This window comes from Emydura macquarii, unplaced genomic scaffold, assembly GCF_026122565.2.
Source record: "Emydura macquarii macquarii isolate MOO-44397 ecotype Brisbane River unplaced genomic scaffold, CSIRO-AGI_Emac_v2 contig_3044, whole genome shotgun sequence".
NCBI lineage: Eukaryota > Metazoa > Chordata > Testudines > Chelidae > Emydura > Emydura macquarii.
In genome coordinates, this window is record NW_027133181.1 from 647,256 (window position 1) to 666,671 (window position 19,416).

The 19,416-nt window shown below is 41.7% G+C and overlaps 1 protein-coding gene across 1 annotated transcript in view; it reads left to right on the top strand.

The window, feature by feature from the left end:
- Positions 1–19,416, top strand: part of FGF2 (fibroblast growth factor 2) — a 59,327-nt gene that overhangs the window by 32,630 nt on the left and 7,281 nt on the right. Inside the window, exon 2 of the mRNA XM_067530213.1 lies at positions 11,894–11,997. Coding sequence (XP_067386314.1) covers positions 11,894–11,997 — 104 coding nt within the window. The remainder of the gene's footprint in view (positions 1–11,893; positions 11,998–19,416) is intronic.

Genomic DNA, 19,416 nt, shown 5'->3' on the forward strand with positions numbered 1-19,416 from the left:
TTTGAGGACTTCAGTAACTCAGTCTTGGGGGTCTATTACAGGAGTTGGGTGGGTGAAGTTCTGTGGCCTGCGTTGTGCTGGAGATCAGACTAGATGATCATAATGGTCCCTTCTGACCTTGTCTGAGTAAATTACTCTCAGCTATACTGTGTGAGTGCAATGGCCAGTTACTTTTGAATTACACTGCAGAGCAACACCAGCAAATTCCCAGTCCTAGACTTTGCCCCAGAAATGTGTGTCTTATATTGTCCAACACTCTTGGACAATACATGCTCAGATAAAGACTGTTATTTTATTAACAGACAACGATATGCACAAATCCTGTTATTTCAAAGAGTTTCCCAAACACTTCAATCCAAGCACACTGGTTTAGATAAAACAATAAAACAAGTTTATTAGCTACAGAAAAAAAGATTTTAAGTGATTACAAGTAATGAGGTATAGGACAGAATTTGGTTACATGAATATAAAAGGTAAAACACAACTAATATCTAATTTAACAAGCTAAGTGAATTCAGAGCAAAACTCTCTCTCATCCCATGCATCAGCAGTCTTACTGGCAGCATTCCTTTTCAGCCAGGACCCATCCCCCAGTTCATTGTTACTTTCCTTGTCCTTCAGGTATTGATGCTGTGAGCAGAGAGGAAGGGAAGAGTATTTTGAGCCATCTGACCCCTTTTTTATACTTTGCTTTCTCCTTTGAAAATCATCTCCAGCTGAGAGACATAGTCTGGGGGGATGGGAACCTCAGCTGTTTCTTTGCCAAGATGTAAATTTCTTGTTCTCACCCTTTTTTCTGCCAAAGAATGGTCACTTAATCTGGTGATAGTCCATTTGATTTTGTTGATGGCCGACTGACTTGTCCATGTCCGTTTTGCCTTTCCTCTCTGAGGAACTGGTTTGTGGCTGCTTCCCCAGATTTTGAATGTGTTTTAGTAACACCATAAAATAAAATCTTATAACTTTACATACAATGTTGTCACATATTTTACTAGAACAAAACTGGTCAGCAAATTGAGTTTTCAAATGATACCTCACGAAGATTTATCATCTTGTAAAAGAGATGAACAGAGGGGTACAGACTGTCACAGGAAGCTTGACCCCAGGGAGGTGCTAGGGCTTTTCAGGGACTGGCAGATTGGCGCTGCAAACATGCCTCTGGGAATCAGAGGGTGATAGCAGTAATCAGATAGCAGTCACCCATCCTTCTAATAATATGGCAGGGCTTGATAATGGTAAGAGCTTCCTCTTCTACTTCATGGTGCTCGTCCTTGTGGGACAGGGCATCTGCCTTCTCATTCTTAGTCCTGGGTTGTAGGTGACTATTAAAAAAAAAAAAAAAAAAATCTGGCTAGAAAAAGTGCCTAGCAGATCTGGTGTTGGTCAGTCAGTCTCTCTGTAGGTGCTCTAGGTTTCTGTGATCAATCCAAACTTGGCCAGAAGCAAGGGCCCCTTCAGAGAGGTGCTGCCACTCCTCAAAGGTGGCCCTTATGACCATATATTTATTTGTCCTTTATCCCATATTTTATAAGTTTTCCTTATGGGGTCTCAGTTTCTGCGAGAGAAAGGCACGGGATGAAGTAATCTGCAGGGACCTGTGAATTGGAAAAGAACACCACCTACTGCAAAGTTGAGACCTCTGTTTCAGTGATGAAGACCTGAGTGGGATCTGTGTGAGTTAAGATGGGGATGGATGCGAAGGCTTCTTTCAGGTGATCAAGCGCAGCCTGCATATTGGGGGACCAGGTGAATCCAGCCCCCTTTTTGAGGAGGGACTTTAAGGGAACAATCAAGCTGGAAAACTCCTTGATGAATCACCTGGAAAAGTTTGTCAAGGCCAGGAATTGTTGTACTCCAGACACATTGGAGGGTGCCTACAATCTGATTACCACTACTTTGTGGGGGTCCACGGTGAGTCCTGCTGGAGATGTGATGTAACCCAAGAAATCTGCCACGGGTTTATCAAATTCACACGTTTTAGCTTCACCAGAATCAACTCAATGCAAGCCTATTTAGGATGATTCATACGTGGTGGCCATGTAGCTCTTGATTTTCAGAGAAGGGAAGAATGTCATCTAGGTAGACGATCACGAACTGATAAAGGATATCACTGAAGACATCATTTGTAAAATGTTGGAAAGTAGCAGGAGTGTTAGAGGCCAAACAGCATGACCAAATGTTCAAATGGCCATACCTGGATCAAAAAGCCATCTTCCACTCATCCACTTGCTGGATTCTGACCAAATTATACATTTATATAGGTCTAATTTCATGAAGACCTGGCTGATCAAAATCTTTTCAGGAGTTAATTGGGAAGGGGAAGAGGATATCTATTGTGTACCATGATTTGATTTAATGTCCAGTAATCAACACAGGACTGGAAATATATAAAAGGCACCAGCTGGGGAAGTAGCGGGATGAACAAATCCCTTTTGCAGGTTTTCTTCCAGGTACACCTAGAGGGCCTGTAGTCTGGCTCAGAAAGAATGTAAATGCGTCCAAAAGGGAACTTGCATTCCCGGGTGGAAACAGGACAGTCATAACTGCAGTGGGATGTCAGGGTGTCCTTCTGTTGTTGAATACCTTGGCAAACTCCAGATATTTGACAGGAATCCTGTGTGTGGCTGGGCCCACTGTTCGTTTTTCTAAGAGTATCAGGGGTTGGAATGCACCATAGAGTGATGTCAACCATGGATGGGGGTTCAGGGGGCATTCCTGTGGGCACTACAAAAAGCAGATGAGCACTGTCCTTGATTGCCAGCAGATTCAGGGTCATTGGAGACAAGTCAAGGGGCACTAAGGATGACTGTCAAACGTGAGGTGCAAATCTGCATGATTTCCCATGGTTGCTGCTTGTGATGTGGTTGTGATGGTTGTGATGACCTCCAGGGTGCTGTATGATGTGTGATGGGCCCTGAGAGGGGAATGACATGTCGATTGATCTCAGTGAGCTTGGAGTCCTTGTAGCAGGTAAGAATCAGATGATATTCGACAGTTTCTTGGTTGATAAAGTTAACAGATGTGCCTGATTCGAGCGTGTCTCCAAGCAGAGGTCTGGCATTGTCCTCCCTTCCACCTCCAAACTGTGAAGTGGAGTAGTGTATTGGTAAGGGGTTGTCAGGAATCTAGCAGATCAGCTCACAATGGGATGGAGTGAAGTGCTGGCCCAGTCCTAACTCCACTACTTGGGCTGGGGTCCTGGCATTTCCCAACCTGAAGGGGCATCAGTTTTTGGCCAGGCACCCTGTTGTATTCCTGGGCTCCCTGTAGTACAGAGTTCTGGAGCCTGGTGCTTTTTCTTTTTGATTGCAAGGAGGTGGGGTTGAACTTGGTTGCTATGCATCCGCTCGGAGTCTAGTAGACTACCCAGAGTCATATGGGACAAAAAGGTCCCATTCAATGAGGATTGGGTACTGCACCTCTTTTTTTTTTTTTTTTTTTTTTTTTTTTTTTTTTGTGTGGCTTTGCTCCATTAGCTGGTCATCAGATTGATTTTCTGGGCCCCTAGGCTAGATGGGGATTCCAACTGACCTAATTAGTCTTTAAGAGGATCATTGAGTCCTTGCTGGAAATGATGATGCTTGGCCTCATTCCAGTGGGCATCAGCTGCCAGGAGTCCAAACTCTGCTGTATATGTGGTGACTGTTTGTCTGGGATACCTGCTGAAAGACTCAGAGTGCAACTTCTGCTGCATACTCTAAAGTTTTTCAAAAGTGCCTGTCACTGCCTGGACAAACTCCTCAAAATGTTCAAGAAGAGGCCAGACCCCCTCCAGTGGGGAAGTCCATGCCAGGGCCTTGCCGGTGAGCGGGCCAATCACAAGTCCTACTTGGGAACGTTCTGTGGGGTATGATAGCAGTTGCAGTACAAACAGCAGGTGCCCTTGATTCAAAAAACCCAGGTATTTGGTATGGTCCCCAGTGAATTTGTCAGGGAGATATTGGGCTCATGGACGGTAGGTGTGAGGTTTGGGGGGGCTGCAGCTGCTACCTTGCTTTGCACCTGGGCCTGGAGAGCAGGATTCCTGTCTCCTGGTGCAGCTGCCTCGGCCTGCAGGAGTGCATTCTGATGTTGAAGTGCAGCAATCTGGGACTGCAGTTCTTGTAAGGTCCTGACTAAGGCCACAAGGGTGAGCTGAGCTCCCACTGTGAGGGTTCCAGAAGTCCATGTTAAGCCCATGCCCTCCCGACATCAGGTCTCTGTGGGCTGCTCAAACTATAAGCTGCAGGGGCATGGATGGCACACCCAGTGAGTGGAGCTATATCTTGTCTGGTGGTTGCGATGGCAGTTTGGCAAGTGTAGTTTGAAGAGTCGGGTAGCGGGCTGGGATTGAAGCCAGAATCCGTGTTGAGGAGCCAAGCCGAGGGTCGGAACTAGAGTCAGGCTCAGCACTCCGAACCAACGAGTAAGCTAAAGGTGGGAACCAGAGTCAGGATTGGGAGCAGGGCAGGGAGGCAGACACAAGACTAGAGCAGACAGAGGCTGAAGCTGGAACAAGGGCTGGAAGTAGCAGCTTGAGGTGTGGTACTCATTGAGCAGCTGCTGTGCTGCTACAACCGCAAGCCTCAAGTAGCAGGCCACAGGTTCTCCTGCCCAATCAGGAAGCATGGATGTTTGGAGAAGGCTCATTGGGCCCAGCTGAGCTTGCGGAGTTGTCTAGCAACCAAGCTGGGAGCCAGTTGTGCTCCTGACCATGAAGTGGTTTCATAGTTAATAGTTGTCATTCTTAAGTGAATTTAGCTGTTTATATAGTTTGCTGTATAAAACTTTAGACGTTTTTGATTAGAGAGAAGTAGGGTGACCAGATCACAACAGTAAAATATCAGGACACATGGGGGCAGGGTGACATACCATATAATTAAGGAAAAATTATGTCATGGAAGTCACGGAATCCATGACTTCCAGACATCTCTCTGAAAGCTCTGAAATGCTTCAGCTCTAGGGCAGGAGGGCTGGAGCTCCCTGCTGCCACTGACAGTGCGAGGACCTGGAGGTCGTGGCTGGTGCGGGGCCCCGTAAATCTGAGTTGCTGCAGTAGGCGGGGGGGCCCCCGCAGTTCCCAGCCCTCCCTGGCTTTTTTTTTTTTAACCTGAATATTGGGATGCGGGACAAACGGTTAAATGTTGGGACAGTTCCGGTTTTATCAGGATGTCTGGTCACCCTGGAGTGAAGCTATATTGGAAAGGGCAAGGAATATGCAGTGGCATTAAAAACCAACTTTATTCTGCAAGTGGTTAGTATTGCTTTAGAATAGTGTAACGTGAATTTTAGCAATTAATCTAGTATAAATGTTAATAAAGGCATTACTCTCAGAGAATATACATTACTCCAGAAAGATCATCTTGTCAAAACACAAATATCCAAATAGTCAAAGATTTCATGTTTGGGAAGGAGCTCATCCTCCTTTTATTTTGGATCTGCTTTGCTTTACCGTCTTATTGGAACACTTCAAACATCCTTTCTTTGACAGTCCCTCTAAGTGCTAAGTTTTGACTGTTGCAGTTAACTGTAGGAGTTGCCATGGATCTTTATAGAAGAGTCACTTTGTTCACATGATTTTCTGTTGGCGAGATGCAGAATTGCCATATTATGGAAATCTGAAACGCCACCCTCAATTAGCAGTTGGAGAAAAGGTTTGGAAGCGATCTCTTTATGGAAAGCATTTGTCAAGTCAAGAGGATGACAAACAGATTGTGACTTCTTATGTGAACTCTTCTACAGTACCTGCAAAAAAAATCAAATCAATAGCTACATAATCTCCACTCTAGTAAAGCCAAGTTAAAGATACTGACGTGTACAACTGCAGTTCCTTTTTTACTGTGCTGTGCACTTAAGATTATGAAGTGAACCAGCATACTGTGATGGAACATATCTGTCACATGCACCCCACTTCTCAGGCAGCCGTGATTGGAACACTAGCATCACCAATTAAAGCAGGAGTGGAGAACAGCATTATAACAGGTAGATAGTTGTTGATGAGATGGGTATATTCCAGCTGCTTGTATATAGCTACTTGTATCTCAGACAGAGTAAATACTTCCCTTTTGAGACATGAGTAATAAATCCAGCCAGGCAAATTTTGGAAGAGGAGGTTATGGTCTTGCTGTTGGAACTGCCCAGGACTGCTCTGTATTGGTGTAAATAATCAGTTTTTGCTTTGGAGGGAGGGGAGGAAGATTATATGTAATATATTGTATTAGAATGGCTGAGAAGCTTTTCCTTTACAGTTGTTTGGGGATTTTCACTGTAAATCACTCTTTATACCTACTCAGGGCATTTCAGGGCCAAGCTGGCAGGCATAAAGCTGCTTGGGCAGTATCTTTACAGCTATGTCTACACTACACACCATTGACAGAGGTGTGTGGGGTATTTGTATAGTTACGTGCTGTGGTGAAAAGCAAGCCTTGTCCAAGTGTGTAGCTACACGTGTCAGTGAAAGACTACGGGAGCTCCAGTTCTCAGTGGGAAGTCTCTGACAGTGAGGAGGCAGCAAGGAAACCCTCTTGCTAGAGCTTTTCCCTGCTCCAAGGAAAGGCTCCAGCAACAGGGAGCTGGCAGAGCTTTTCCTTGCTGCCTTCCTGCTGCTGGAGACTTTCCCTGTGGCAAGGAGCTGCTTGAGCCTTTCTCCTCTACCTTCCCACTGCCAGAGCCTTTCTCTGCCACTGGAGTCTTTTCCTGTTGTGGGAAAAGTCTCTGGCAGCAGCAAGGCAGCAGGACACTGTGGCTAAAAGTAGCAGTGTCCATGGGGGGGGGGGGAGGGAAGAGGCACAGTCTGGGCAAGTTGTGTGTGTGTGTGTGTGTGTGTGTGTGTGTGTGGCGCGGCGCGGCGCGGGAGGGCAGGTATGTACTCACATACGTACCCAGACCCTTGAGGCATGTCTTTACTTACCTTAACTGTGCCTCATTGGCTACACTGCTATTTACACCCATGCTGGGGGCCTACACATGTATGTTACATGTTGCTGAGAGAAACGTGCAGTGTACACATACCTTTTTCTCGTGTTCTCTCTGCAAAGCTCTGGTGCAGCTTGTTCTATGTTTGGAAGAGCCCATGTTGTTTAGTTATTAAAAGCATTTATATGTACAATTCTGTCTAACTAGTCTAAGGCACAATTTTCACCAAAACTGTAGCAAATGTAGACTTTCTATGCCAAACTCTTCCATAGTTGTGTTGAATCTTAAAAGATTGGGTCAAAATGCTCAGAAGATGAAATATATTACCCCACAAAAAGTTTGTGGCAGAATAGGGAATTGAACTTGTCTCTCCTGAGTTCCAGGCAGGTGCTCTACTAGCACCATCCTTACTCCATTGACTTACGGGGAATGCTTTTGTCTCCCAAAAGCCTGATCCATTTTGCCTCCCACTGCCCAGAAATTACACCTACAAACTGTCAGGCCAATGGCTTTGTTTTTGGCTATTTTCAGTGGGGAAAATATGGCTTCTTATGGAAGGATATGGTAGAAAAGATACTGGACTAGCTGTACCACTAATGTAATCTGGCATACCAGTTACTAGTTACCAGTTAATCCTCACTGTGGAAAGACTGTCTATTAATACTCTGCTTATGTTTTTCAAGCTGCATTAGGAGCCGTACTTGCTTTATTGTGTATGCTCCTATGCATTTTATTATCTAACACTTTCATGCACAGAAATACAGTACTTCTCAAGGTCAGCATTGGCTGATTAAGTTTTTTCCCCTATACTTCTGGCACTCCAGAGGTAAGTACCTGATGTTCCAGAGGAAGACAAAATACTTGTATGTTTCAACTGGGCATTAGTTACAGTGCTGTGACTTAAGGACAATTGCCTAAGCCATGCAGGGTCTTAGTTTAGCAACCCTAAGGCTTTGGTTTTACTGTTGTGATAAATATATCCAGTCCTATTTTTGTAGACAATGTATGCAGGATATAGAAGTTGTTACATTGGTATATAATAAAACTAACACAGCCTGACGAGTTAGCTCTAGTCTTTGAGATGTTTACATAGGGTGCTTAGTTTTCTGTCAAGATTAGGTACCTGCTGGCTTTGTCATAGCTTTGCACTTGGCATTCATTGTATAAATTAAAGGTCATGCCAAAAATGTATGAACATGGAGAGTGAAATACCCTCTCACTCCACAAGGGGGGGATCCCATTCAGGGGAGTGCCATAGCAGTGCATGGAAACATGCAATTTGGTCCCCCATTCTGTGTTTGGTTGGTCGATCAGCAACAATAATCTGTTTTGTTTAAAATTATCTTACCTGATTATACTTTGTTAGTTTGTGAGAACAAATGTTTCTTGCCACAGCTGCCAGTAAGTGCAGCTTTAGAAGATAACTCTTTACTATCGTGTCAGATGCCTGTCTGGTATTTGACAGAAACCTTTCCTTAAGATTATATTTCCAATGAGTTCTCTTGAAGTGGCACTGTGAAACACAATTTCCATGTAAGATGGAAACTAGGACCAAATTTAACATTTCCATGGTTAAGTATAAAGGAACCCGTTAATATTTTATTCTTCCTGATAGTGCAGGTGACCAATAACTTCCTAACCAGAATGTTAGGTACAGAATGCAATTAATTATTTTTATTTCTTATAGATGAGGGTTAGATTATCACAATTTCTCCGCAGAATTTAGTTAACTTGCCATTTAACGTGGTCAGTTGTTTTTGGTCTCGCCAACTTGGCGAACAGATACCCTGTACATTTACCCTGAGAATTTCATACAGCTACATCTCTTCCATGTGGTCTGATTAGTATATTTAAAATTATTTGACTGTGACCTTCTGATTTTTAATTACAAACCATATGTTTCAAAATGAGATAGATATATATATATATATATATTGTTGGATTTAAATTCCCCACCTCCAACCTCGGTTAAAATTTCTTTCCTTGTTGTTACAAAGTGCATAGACGCACAAACACCTCAGCAAGCTCCTGATCCAGGCATTACTGTCAGAATTTCCACTGCAAATTCTGTGTTAATATTTTGGAGTTAGGCTTGATGTGATTTGCATTTTTCTTATAGGTTTTTAATGTTGAAGTCTGACTGACTGAAAGTCAATACCACTAAGATCCTAATAGCTGCGAAGGATGTGATGTGACTTTTGAAAATGTTCATATTTTTCTTTTCCAAAATATTGTCTCTGTGTTTATAATACATTTGTATAGGGTCAGATCTGAAGCTTATTGAACTTATTGGATCAGGGCACTAATGCCTACAGGAAAGCATGGATTAGCACAGTTGTAATGTGTCTCGGAATCTTCAGTTCAATAAAAAACCATGCTAATAGATGAAAGTCAAAGTTCCTCTGAGTCAGTGGCTCATTGGGCTGACAAGGTTAAGACGCATCAGTTTCTTAGTCAATGGTATACAAGAGAGTGCTGTGCTCACAGCATCATGTCCAACAACCTTTGACTGCCCTAACCAAAAGGACCAGGTACCCATTTTGCAGCATGGTGCTCTGGAAGGGCTTTTCAGTGTCAGAGCGAGCAAGACTCAAACCAACAATCTTCAGGAGTGTAGTTAAATGCCTTCACCACTCAGCCATAGCACTTCACCTATGTCATAGGTAGAAAAGAAAAACATTGCATTATCCATTTTACTAACAGCCTCATAAAATATTAAAAGTGAAACCTTTAAAAAAAATCAGTTTGTCAATATTTTGGCTCTGTTTACTTGGTATTTCTCAGCATCGGCAATGAAGATCAATTAGGTCAGTTTCGGGACTCTTAATGCTGCCGTAATTTTGAAACACTGCATGGGGATGTTTGTTTAACACAACATTTTTTTCAGTAGATTTTTTTTAATTATGGAAACAATTGTACAGGTCCTCAATTTCTTAAAAAGATGACTTTTACCAAATTTAAATTTTGGGGCATATTTAATTTGACAGTGCCCATTATAACTTTCTTTCTGAAAGAGAAATCAGGAAGCTAATGAGCCCAATGTTATTTTTTCACACATACTTCACACAGTGAGGTAAATCTCCTAAGGTGCATGGGGAACACCACCATCATTACTCTCACCTCCCACAAAAGCTAGATAGCTGTGTTGCAGATTTCTGAAGCTATTTCCAAACACAGTTTTGGTTTAATTATTGGCTTCAGTGGGAATTGTAATTTTGATACTTTAATAATGGAAGCAATTATTATTAAACACTTCAAATGCCTGTTTGACTAAACCGGTTTCTATGCTACATGGAAAAGTTGGACCATTTTAAATATTTAAAGTTCATTTTGGGGACTATCCATAAATGATGTGAACTGGTTTCTTTCCTTCTTTTATGCAAAAATACAGTAGACAAGCAGTGGTTCATAAGCATCCATTTCAATCCCCCCAGAATAAGGCATATATTTTAATTAGACTTCATTTTTTAAATGCTGTGGCTTTTCTACAAACTCCTATGAAAGCCTAGGTGAAAATACAACAAATCAAACTAATTTTGATGATTAAGATTTAACAGAATAGATATTAAAGACATTCCCCTCTCAAGTGTCCACAGATTTTTAACATCTCTCTTACCATTGTACATGTCTTCTGTGGTGACTTGCTAAAGGGAAATCTCAAAAAACAAAGATCCCTTTGGATTGCGGTAAAGAACACACAAAAATAAACAGCAATTTCCAATCCCCTTGCTCGGGGGAAAAAAAAATCCCTGAAAGAAACATTATGACTAATTTTAAGTAGTACCCAGTGCCTTAGAACTGTTTTATTTTTTACTATAGGTTAGTTAAAGGGTACAATCGAAATGATTCTCATAGTAAACTATTTAAGTAGTACACAGAGCAAGGTAGTGGAAGAGTAAAGCAAAGCTTGAACATTTTGCGCAAGAACCTCCAATAATGTAGATTGGTGTAGCTCAATGGTACTATGCCGATTTACACCAGCTGAGGATCTAGCCTGTTCAGTAATCTACTGAATCAAGGTGAATCTACTCAGGTCAGCTTTTGTTTCTGTATGATGTCAATTCCGTCTTTGTGCTAAGATCCATAGATCCGTTACAATGGATACTTCAGCTATCTTGCTTGAAGCTTGGGGGTAGGATCAGTAAGTCACTTGCACCAGGGGAGTGCCCTGCCTCCTGAAATTCCTTCTAGCCTTCTCTGCCTCCACAGTGGCTGGTGCAATATGGTTTGACTCAATGTGTCTAATTCCCAGCTGTGTCCTGGGGCTTTGATGCAGGACTGTGTCTTACTATGTGGTGTATAACATTTAACATATTGACCTCCTCAGGATGCTGCTGTAATATAAATAATAAAAAAATGATCTTAAGATATATTTACAGTGCAGATTCATTCTTTTAATGCATAAAAGTCAAATGTCTTATATCCAACAATCTAGACTGAATGTAGGCATTTCCTTAGTAAAATATAGAAAATATTAACTTTGAAATGTTAATCAGCATTATACGTAAATTATATAGAAATTCATATATCCTATGAGCAGTTAACTATGCTGAACTTGGAGACTAAATTCAGTCATTAAAGTGTAAAAGAAAGGGACTTCTGTCCTGCTTTAAATGTGAATGTCATTTACTTAACTATGACTTCCCCAGTACAACCACAGTAAGTTGTGATATTGCATACCTGTTTTTTAGGAATTTGTGCTGGTTGACCTATATGTAGAAGCATATGAACACATAATGAGTAGATATGCAAGATAACTATAACTATAGGGTTATTATAGTGTAAATCTGGTGATAACTATTTAATTTGTGTTTGTATAATGCATTGTATAATGTTAGAATATGGAGTCAGAAAATTAATTTTTCCGCCTCCAATCTCCCTGCAATATGGTACATCCAGGTCTTTGTCCAATTTTAAGTGAGTCGGGCAACAGTTAAATCTTCGTTAGATGTTAAAATAGCAATGGCTTTGAGAATTGACTTTATCTCTTTGTTCCCAGTCAAACTGCAACTTCAGGCAGAAGAAAGAGGAGTGGTGTCAATCAAAGGCATATGTGCAAATCGCTTCCTTGCTATGAAGGAAGATGGCAGATTATTGGCATTGGTAAGCAACATTAAGCTCTTTCATTACTTCTTTCTTCCTTCATGTTTAGCAGCTAATGTTGCAGACATAGTAGTTATTCAACTATCCAGTCAAATTGAGTTGTTTAGGGCCAAATCTTGTCCCCAGCACCCAGCCCGAGTAACTGGGCTAGGCCCTGCGAAGACGGAGGCATCTTTCCCCACTCCTAGGCAGCAGAGCCGCACCATATTGGCTCTTGCCTGCAGAGGGTGTAAGGCCAAGAGAAAACTTAGTGATCATGTGTAAAGGGAATTAGTCAATTAAATCAAACAAACCCACTTTCGTCTGAAATTGTTTTGCTTACTACCATTGTTAATGTTACTACCATTGCATCTTAAGGCTGGTCTACACTACACAGTTAGGTCAACATAGGCAGCTTATGTTGACCTAATTATGGCAGTGTCTACACTACAGCCTTCCTCCTGCCGATGTAAGTGCTCTACTACACTGACATAATGCCACAACCACAAGAGGCATAAGGCTTATTTTGGTGTAGTTAGGGCAATGCAGTGTCTCTTAAACAGTGTCCCTTACCTTGGCTGTCTTGTCAATTTCACAAAAACCAGGCAGCTAGAGCCCAACTGTCCCCAGTCCCCTGAAGAGCTGGGTGGCTTCCCTTGCAATCAGAGGGGAGCGGGGGCAGCCTGCCAGGAGTCTGGGAGCCTGTGGGACAGGTGGGGTCCCGATAGGGAGCTGCCAGTGAAGCTGAGAGACCGGGATCTCACATCCCCACACTGCCCCTCTTCGGTTGGTGGAAGTGCTCCTGGTGAGGATATCATCACCGCCCAAGGAGGGTAGAGACGATGTGCACCACTGCAGTAATTACTGCGGTGGCTGTAAGCTGTCCTAATATATAAGTCAACTTAAATTTCTTGAGCAGACATACCTTAAGCTTACCTAAAGTGAAAGCAATTAGAGGGGGAAGAACTGTTTTTTTAGTATGCTTGATCTTTGTGGTTTTGACAGCAGTCTGACAGCAGACTTCCAACAGTTCATTGCCTATTTATATTGTTACTGATTTCTGCCCGTAAACATTCAAGAAATTAAGAGCTGAAAACAATTGCTGCTATTTTTTTTCAATCTGAGCCCGGTTCTGTGGTGTTTTGCTCAGTGCTTTTGGAAGTGTGTACTGCTGGACTGTCATCTTGCAGAAGAACATCTCCCAATTAACATGAATTTGCATAATATGAAATGTCTGATTCTTTGTTAATCTCAAAGATTTCCGTATGGTTGCTTCTGGACACCTTTGTATAATTCCCCAAAATTTATTTTACAAGTCATCTGAGTGTTGTTCTCTGTTTATCTTAAAGTGCATTCTGAATGGAACATTTAATTGTGACGCTTCAAATTTATCCCTAATTTTAACATTCCCATGAAATTTGAAGGCTTCCTTGTTTTGCAGTCTTTCCATTACTATAGCTGCCTAGCATATCTTTGATCTGGTCCAACTTCTTGATCTCTAAGAGTGGTACATGATTAATCTTATTCAGCCTAAACTCTGGTATTTGTTCCTGTTTGTTTAAGGTTTTTAGTCCTTGGCACATTGCAGATCACTTGTCTCGTTACATTGTTGATTTTCATCCCAAAATCAACAGATTATTGTTACAGGGTGACATGGGCCCTTTAAGAGGGAGCAGGGCCAGTGACCTTTGACTTAGCAGCAGCCTCATAATTGGTCTTAAAAGTGGGCAGCTGGACCCTAGAGGGGAGATATTGAGACAGTGGTAGGGTCAATCAGGGAAAAGAGCAGGTAAAAGCTGTTTCATTCAATCCGGGAAAGTGTTAGGTGAGAGATCAGTAGATGAGACCTGCCAGAAACCAGGAGACTGAGAGGTCCCTGAGGGAAGCTGTAAGTGGCTTCTGGCTGAAGGCAAAAGAGCAGCAAGATGGGTTTGCTGGCTGACCTCTCAAGCCAGAGAACCAAGACTAGCAGGCTGAAGGCCAGACAGCAGAGGAGGGAGTTGCCTGCTGATTTCTAAGCTGGAGGGCTGAGGCTGGGGAGCAGTGGAGCAGCTTACCCACTGACATTTTCCAGCTGGAGTCAGTGGGTGGGAGAGGGCTCACGGCCAAGTGGAGCGAGGGATACTCCCCTGGAGAGGATGAACTCCTAGCAGAGAGGTTGTGGGGGTGCCTGCTGGGAAGAGCTGAGTTTCACTCCAGCTGGGAGGACTGGAATGGCTGTCCTGATAAGACAGGAGAGAACCAACCGAGTCCAGGGATGGTGGAAGATGCTGGAGTGTGATACATGGATTAGGTTTTGGGACTCATGAACTATTTGGACTACATTTTCTAATAAAGCAGCCCCAAGAAGAGGCATTATTAAGGCAAGAAAGCTTGCACAGAATTACTGAGGACTCTGAAGGAGGGAAACTGGAGTGCCCGTTCTGCCACTGGAGGGCACTCCAGGTGAGGTCTCCTTATGACAGTCAACTAATATTTTCACTCTGTTCAGATCCATGGAGGTCTGGGACTAGATACTTTGCTACCAAGGCAAATATTGAGGCAATCTAAAAGGGAAATCACTTAAATATAGATCTACCAGAAAGAGAACAGAAGGTAGAGTTTTGTACTTTCAGCACGGAGTCAGACCTGCCAAACCCCTTGACTTGCAATCAGACCTGAAAATATTCATGGATTTTCAAGTCTAGGCATGCCTATCTTAATATCTGCCAGGAGGCAGTGCTCTCATTTGGGGACCTAATTCAGATCTTTTTGATGCATAGAAATCCATTACTTTGGTCACTGTAATAAAAACCATACTGGTAACCCTGTTTAAACTCAGACATGCCAGTCTGGCTTAGCCATTTGGGCTTCTCTTCTGCCCACTCTACAAAACAAGCTTTGGTTTTTATTTTAACATCTGGTGGTCAGTAAGCATTTTGCATGTTTTCTGTGATTACATTGATAAGCTCTAGTTTCTATTTTGATATTCGCTTTTGGTTGTTTTATTTCCAGTACTGCACATCAATTATAGAACCTCTTTGTAGAATATATTGAGACTCAACCAAAAACTCAGTTTCTGAATTAACTTTATCCAGAGCTTTTACTTGCTCCAGGTGAATGTTCATAAATGTATCATCTTTGTATTTCTTTGCCATTTATGCTGAGTAACTTCTTTGCAAAATGACATAGCATTTCTGACAGCACTCTTGTGCTGAAACTCCTGAATTGTGCTGGGATGTATTGTATTTGTCTTTATAGCTGGGTGTGAAGTTTTAAGTAGATGCACTTCTGTTTTCTGTACTTAACAAATTAATTTGAGAAACACCATTTTCACTTGCTCTGTTATTTCCTGCAGTGACTAGTTAGAAGAGCTGGTCCAAAAAATTTTGATGGAATGTTTTTCCATCAGGAAACACTGTTTGACAAAATCAAGTTCATCAAAATTTGATGACATTATCAAAACGTTGCATTTCAATAAGGTTGCAATATTTGATTTCCGCTTTTGTGTTGTAGTATCAAAATAATAGCCTGAACATTTTAGCCTTATCAAAAATAAATATTTTGGAATATTTTGTTTCACAGGAAATTCAGATTTTACTTTTCCTTCTGATTTGGGACAAGATGAAATTTCAAAATCTCAATTTCCTGTGGGATGGGAATTCTATTTTTGACCAGCTCTCATTATCAGTTTTACTACAGATTTATTATCTAATTAGCAGTCTGTTAACTGGGCATATTCATGTGACTTAGCTTTGTCTTGCTGGTCTGGAAGATAATGGTCAATGGTTTCACCTGGTGGTTGTTTTAGAAAGAAAATGTTCCTTTTTAACCACATGACATTCTTGTGTTACCAGAATATCCTTCAAATTTCTGAACGACGGGCTTGTATTCAGTATATTCTAGTGAAATATTAACGTCTCCAGTGCCTCTGAGCTTGCTATGTGTAGTTGTGTGGAGGACTTCAATCTCGCTTGCCTCCAAGAAACTTGGAAGTGCTGAAGTTGCAGTCTCCATTTCTCTGACAGATTCTTTTCCATTTCCAAAGACTCATTCAATTTGTCAAAAAAAGTTTTTTCTTTTAACACCATGTAATAGTGGTGCGACACAGAAGAGTGCTGGTAAGAGAATCTTTATTTCCTGGCCTCAGTCACATAGTTCCAAAAGGCTAATGTTACTATGACCTATTATCACATGATGGGGTCACTATCCTGTGACTCCAGTAGCCACTGTTAGAGGTTAACCGTTCACTTTTAACTAGTTTATAGTCTGACAGACATCACATTGAACTTTAGTTTTTAATGCAACTTTTAACTCTTAATATGAATGGTCTAGGATTCCAACTTAGTTCACTGTCTGAATTTATGATACCTTTAAGGTGGATGCAGTTGTGTCTAAGTGAATCAGTGGGTGGTGTTTTGGCACTGTAGTCTATGGTGGAAGAATTTTGACAGGATATTACCCCTGCCTTCAGTCAGTTCTTCTGTAATAGGTGAATCATGACTATTTCTGTATTAGCTATGGTTTGGCTACTGTGGGGGGTACTGCAAAACAGACTATTGAATCAGTTTAACTATAGCCAACACTGTTAACGTTGCCACTTTCCATGTTTGTTTTTATTGAATGGTTCAGACTTCTTCTGGCTTGAGAACTCAGTTTTGGTGATAGACAAAATATTTACTCACAGATGGCCAGGTTCTACAGTCCTTATTCAGGCTGAGTGGCACTCACAGGAGTAGTTCTATTGGTTTCAGTGGAATTACTCATGTGAATGAGTGCTTCTCAACATTAGGGTTGCAGAGTATGACCCAGTATTATTTTCGTTGTTTGTTCTTTTATAGAGGGGACCATATAGCTTAAGTATTAGAAATGGACAATGAAGTCTTTCATTTCTAGATCACCATGTTGAATCTAGTCCTGGTCAATATTCTCAAAAAGACACTGTCATCTAATGGTTGTACAGTGGCCTGTGAAATGAGTCTGTCAGAATCCCATTCCTAATGGACAGGTGTCCACATCCTACATGTCACTCGGCAGTAATGATGAAGAGTGAATAGGTCATGTTGAGTGCACCACACCCTCTTTCCCCTTGAGGTGCTCCTTCTGGATCAGAGTAGAACTAATTTGCAGGACAGTATAGAAACGATAGCAGCAGTGCAAGCTTTTCTGTAGATAAACAGAGGACTTGAGTTTTGAGAGCTGTCAATTTGGCACCCTTCACAATTACCAAGAGTTTGTCTATGTGATGATTTAGTGTAATGTGGGCTAAAATGCTGTAGATCTACACCCCAGCACTAAGTGTCTATATAGAGAAACCCTAAATTCTCTTAAATAATCATTTCTTGGTCTTGAAAATTCTTATTTTTATGGCCTGTATGTCTTTTTGGAATGTTTTTTGTTTTTTCCTCTTTAACCTGAGAAGAAGCAGGAAAGGCAAATCGGGAACTCTCTGCAGGTCCCAGATGTGGACTGTGAGCTTTTGATCAGCTTTCAGTTGGAGGCATAGGGGTTGTTGATTTTTAACAGACATCTCGTTTCCTAACCATTTCTCAGGCCTTCTAGTTAAACTGGATGTTAACAAAAATTGTAAATAATCTGAATGAAAAGCGTATATATTTTTTTGCCTTTTAAGGAGACGGTTCTGCAACCAAATGGCCCCAGTACAATGGCTCTCTGCATTTGTACAGGGGTCAATGCTAGTGGCCATTTGCAGGAGTGGAACCTCAATGGTTTGCTGAGTGGCACGGTGTGGTTGCAGAGCAGCTAAAGTTGGGAAATGAGATTAGTGTCTAATAAAATATTGAATTTGTTTGTATGTTCTTTTTTTAACCTTCCCCCCCCCCCCCTTTAAGTGGATAAACAGTGGTTTATAGTTTTTCCTCTATGGTGCGGTCCAGAGGAAGAATGAATCTACCAGTTTTCTCCTTATTACTAAAAGCCATTAAAACCTAGCTAGTCCAGCTATGGCTAATTTCAAGTCCCCAGTGCAACACTTCCAAACCTGCAGAAGCTAAGGGTAAATTCTGATGCATTGAATCATGTACTCAACTAGACCCTTTGACATCAGTGGGATTATTTGTAGAGTAAGGTACTATTCAACAAGTGATGATGTCAATCTGGTTCTGAGGGAGCAGAGGCTTCTGCTATGACGAAAGCTCAGCAGAAGATGGATGGGAGTGGACTGGCTGGTACAGGAGTTTAGAGATTTTTCTCCTTGAGTTTGGAGAAGATTAGAGCAACTAATAATTCCAGATGCTAGATAAATATGGAAGGGGGGAAATAGTTGGCATCAGAAGATCACTACAAATCACTCTTTGTACTGCAGGGATAGCGTGCATCTTGATGACACAGGAAACCATGCTTTCCTGGAAATGTGAGTCATGGAATCTTTAGCTGTATTTGTTAAACTATGTCAAGTGAAAAATAAGTTCACAAGCTCTCTTTAGAACCAATCGGTTTTTTTCGAGGCAATCAATGCAATCTCTCAACAATAAGCAGCTAACTCTAAAGGGTCTTGTAAAGAACAACACACTTCAGGATGCACTGGGCTTGGATTTAGTGAGCATGGTGTATAGGTTTAGGAGAGAGTTAAAGACCCGCTACTTCTGCTGTGCTGTTTACAGCAAAATAAATTGATTTGACATTGTTGTTTCCCTTTCCCAGTGTCATCTTCTCTCTTTCCTTAGAGTATGAGCTCCTTGGAGCTTGAGATGCATCTAGCACATAATGGGTAGTACCATAAATAAATAGTATCGCCCCTTTCAAAAGCTCTGTGAGGGATGTGATGGAGACCGAATGGGGGAAATAGGTTCCTGGGAACAGGCTGGGGAGATGGGATTCTCTGGAAGATAATGGGAAAGAAGGACTAAATGGGTGAGGCATTTGGCTCCCCCAAACTTGTTCATTTAATTGAAACAAGTCAACGTAAAGATATTAAAATGTTTATATATTTCAGCATCCTAGTATTTCAATAATGGTTGACAAAGATGATTCTCAGTTCCTCTGTTCCTATGCTTGGGGCAGGAATAAAGAGCAATGGGGAAGGAAGGTGGTTAAACCTACAGCTGCCTTCTCTTTAGATCTGTGAGGCTTGAAGGGGGGAATAATGCATGTTGTCCTATTTCGTAACTGTGAGCCTGATTCCATAAAGCACTTAAACATGTGAGTAATCCCATTCCTATTCAGGAAAACACATAACAATGCTCACCTTTAAAGTCGATTGGACTGTTTACATACTTAAAATGTAAGCACAGACTTTGCTGAATCAGGGCCCATATTCAGATCTAGGAACTCGCTGCAGGTCTAGGAATGGCGTGTAGCATGCTACAAAGATGTTACCCCGACCACATGGGGCCATTTGCCCACAACTGTGCAAATAATTGGGCCTTCTGTTATTAAAACAACTGTTGTGATTTAATATTTTTGTTGGCCGCTGAGAATATTCAGAACATAGAGCAGACA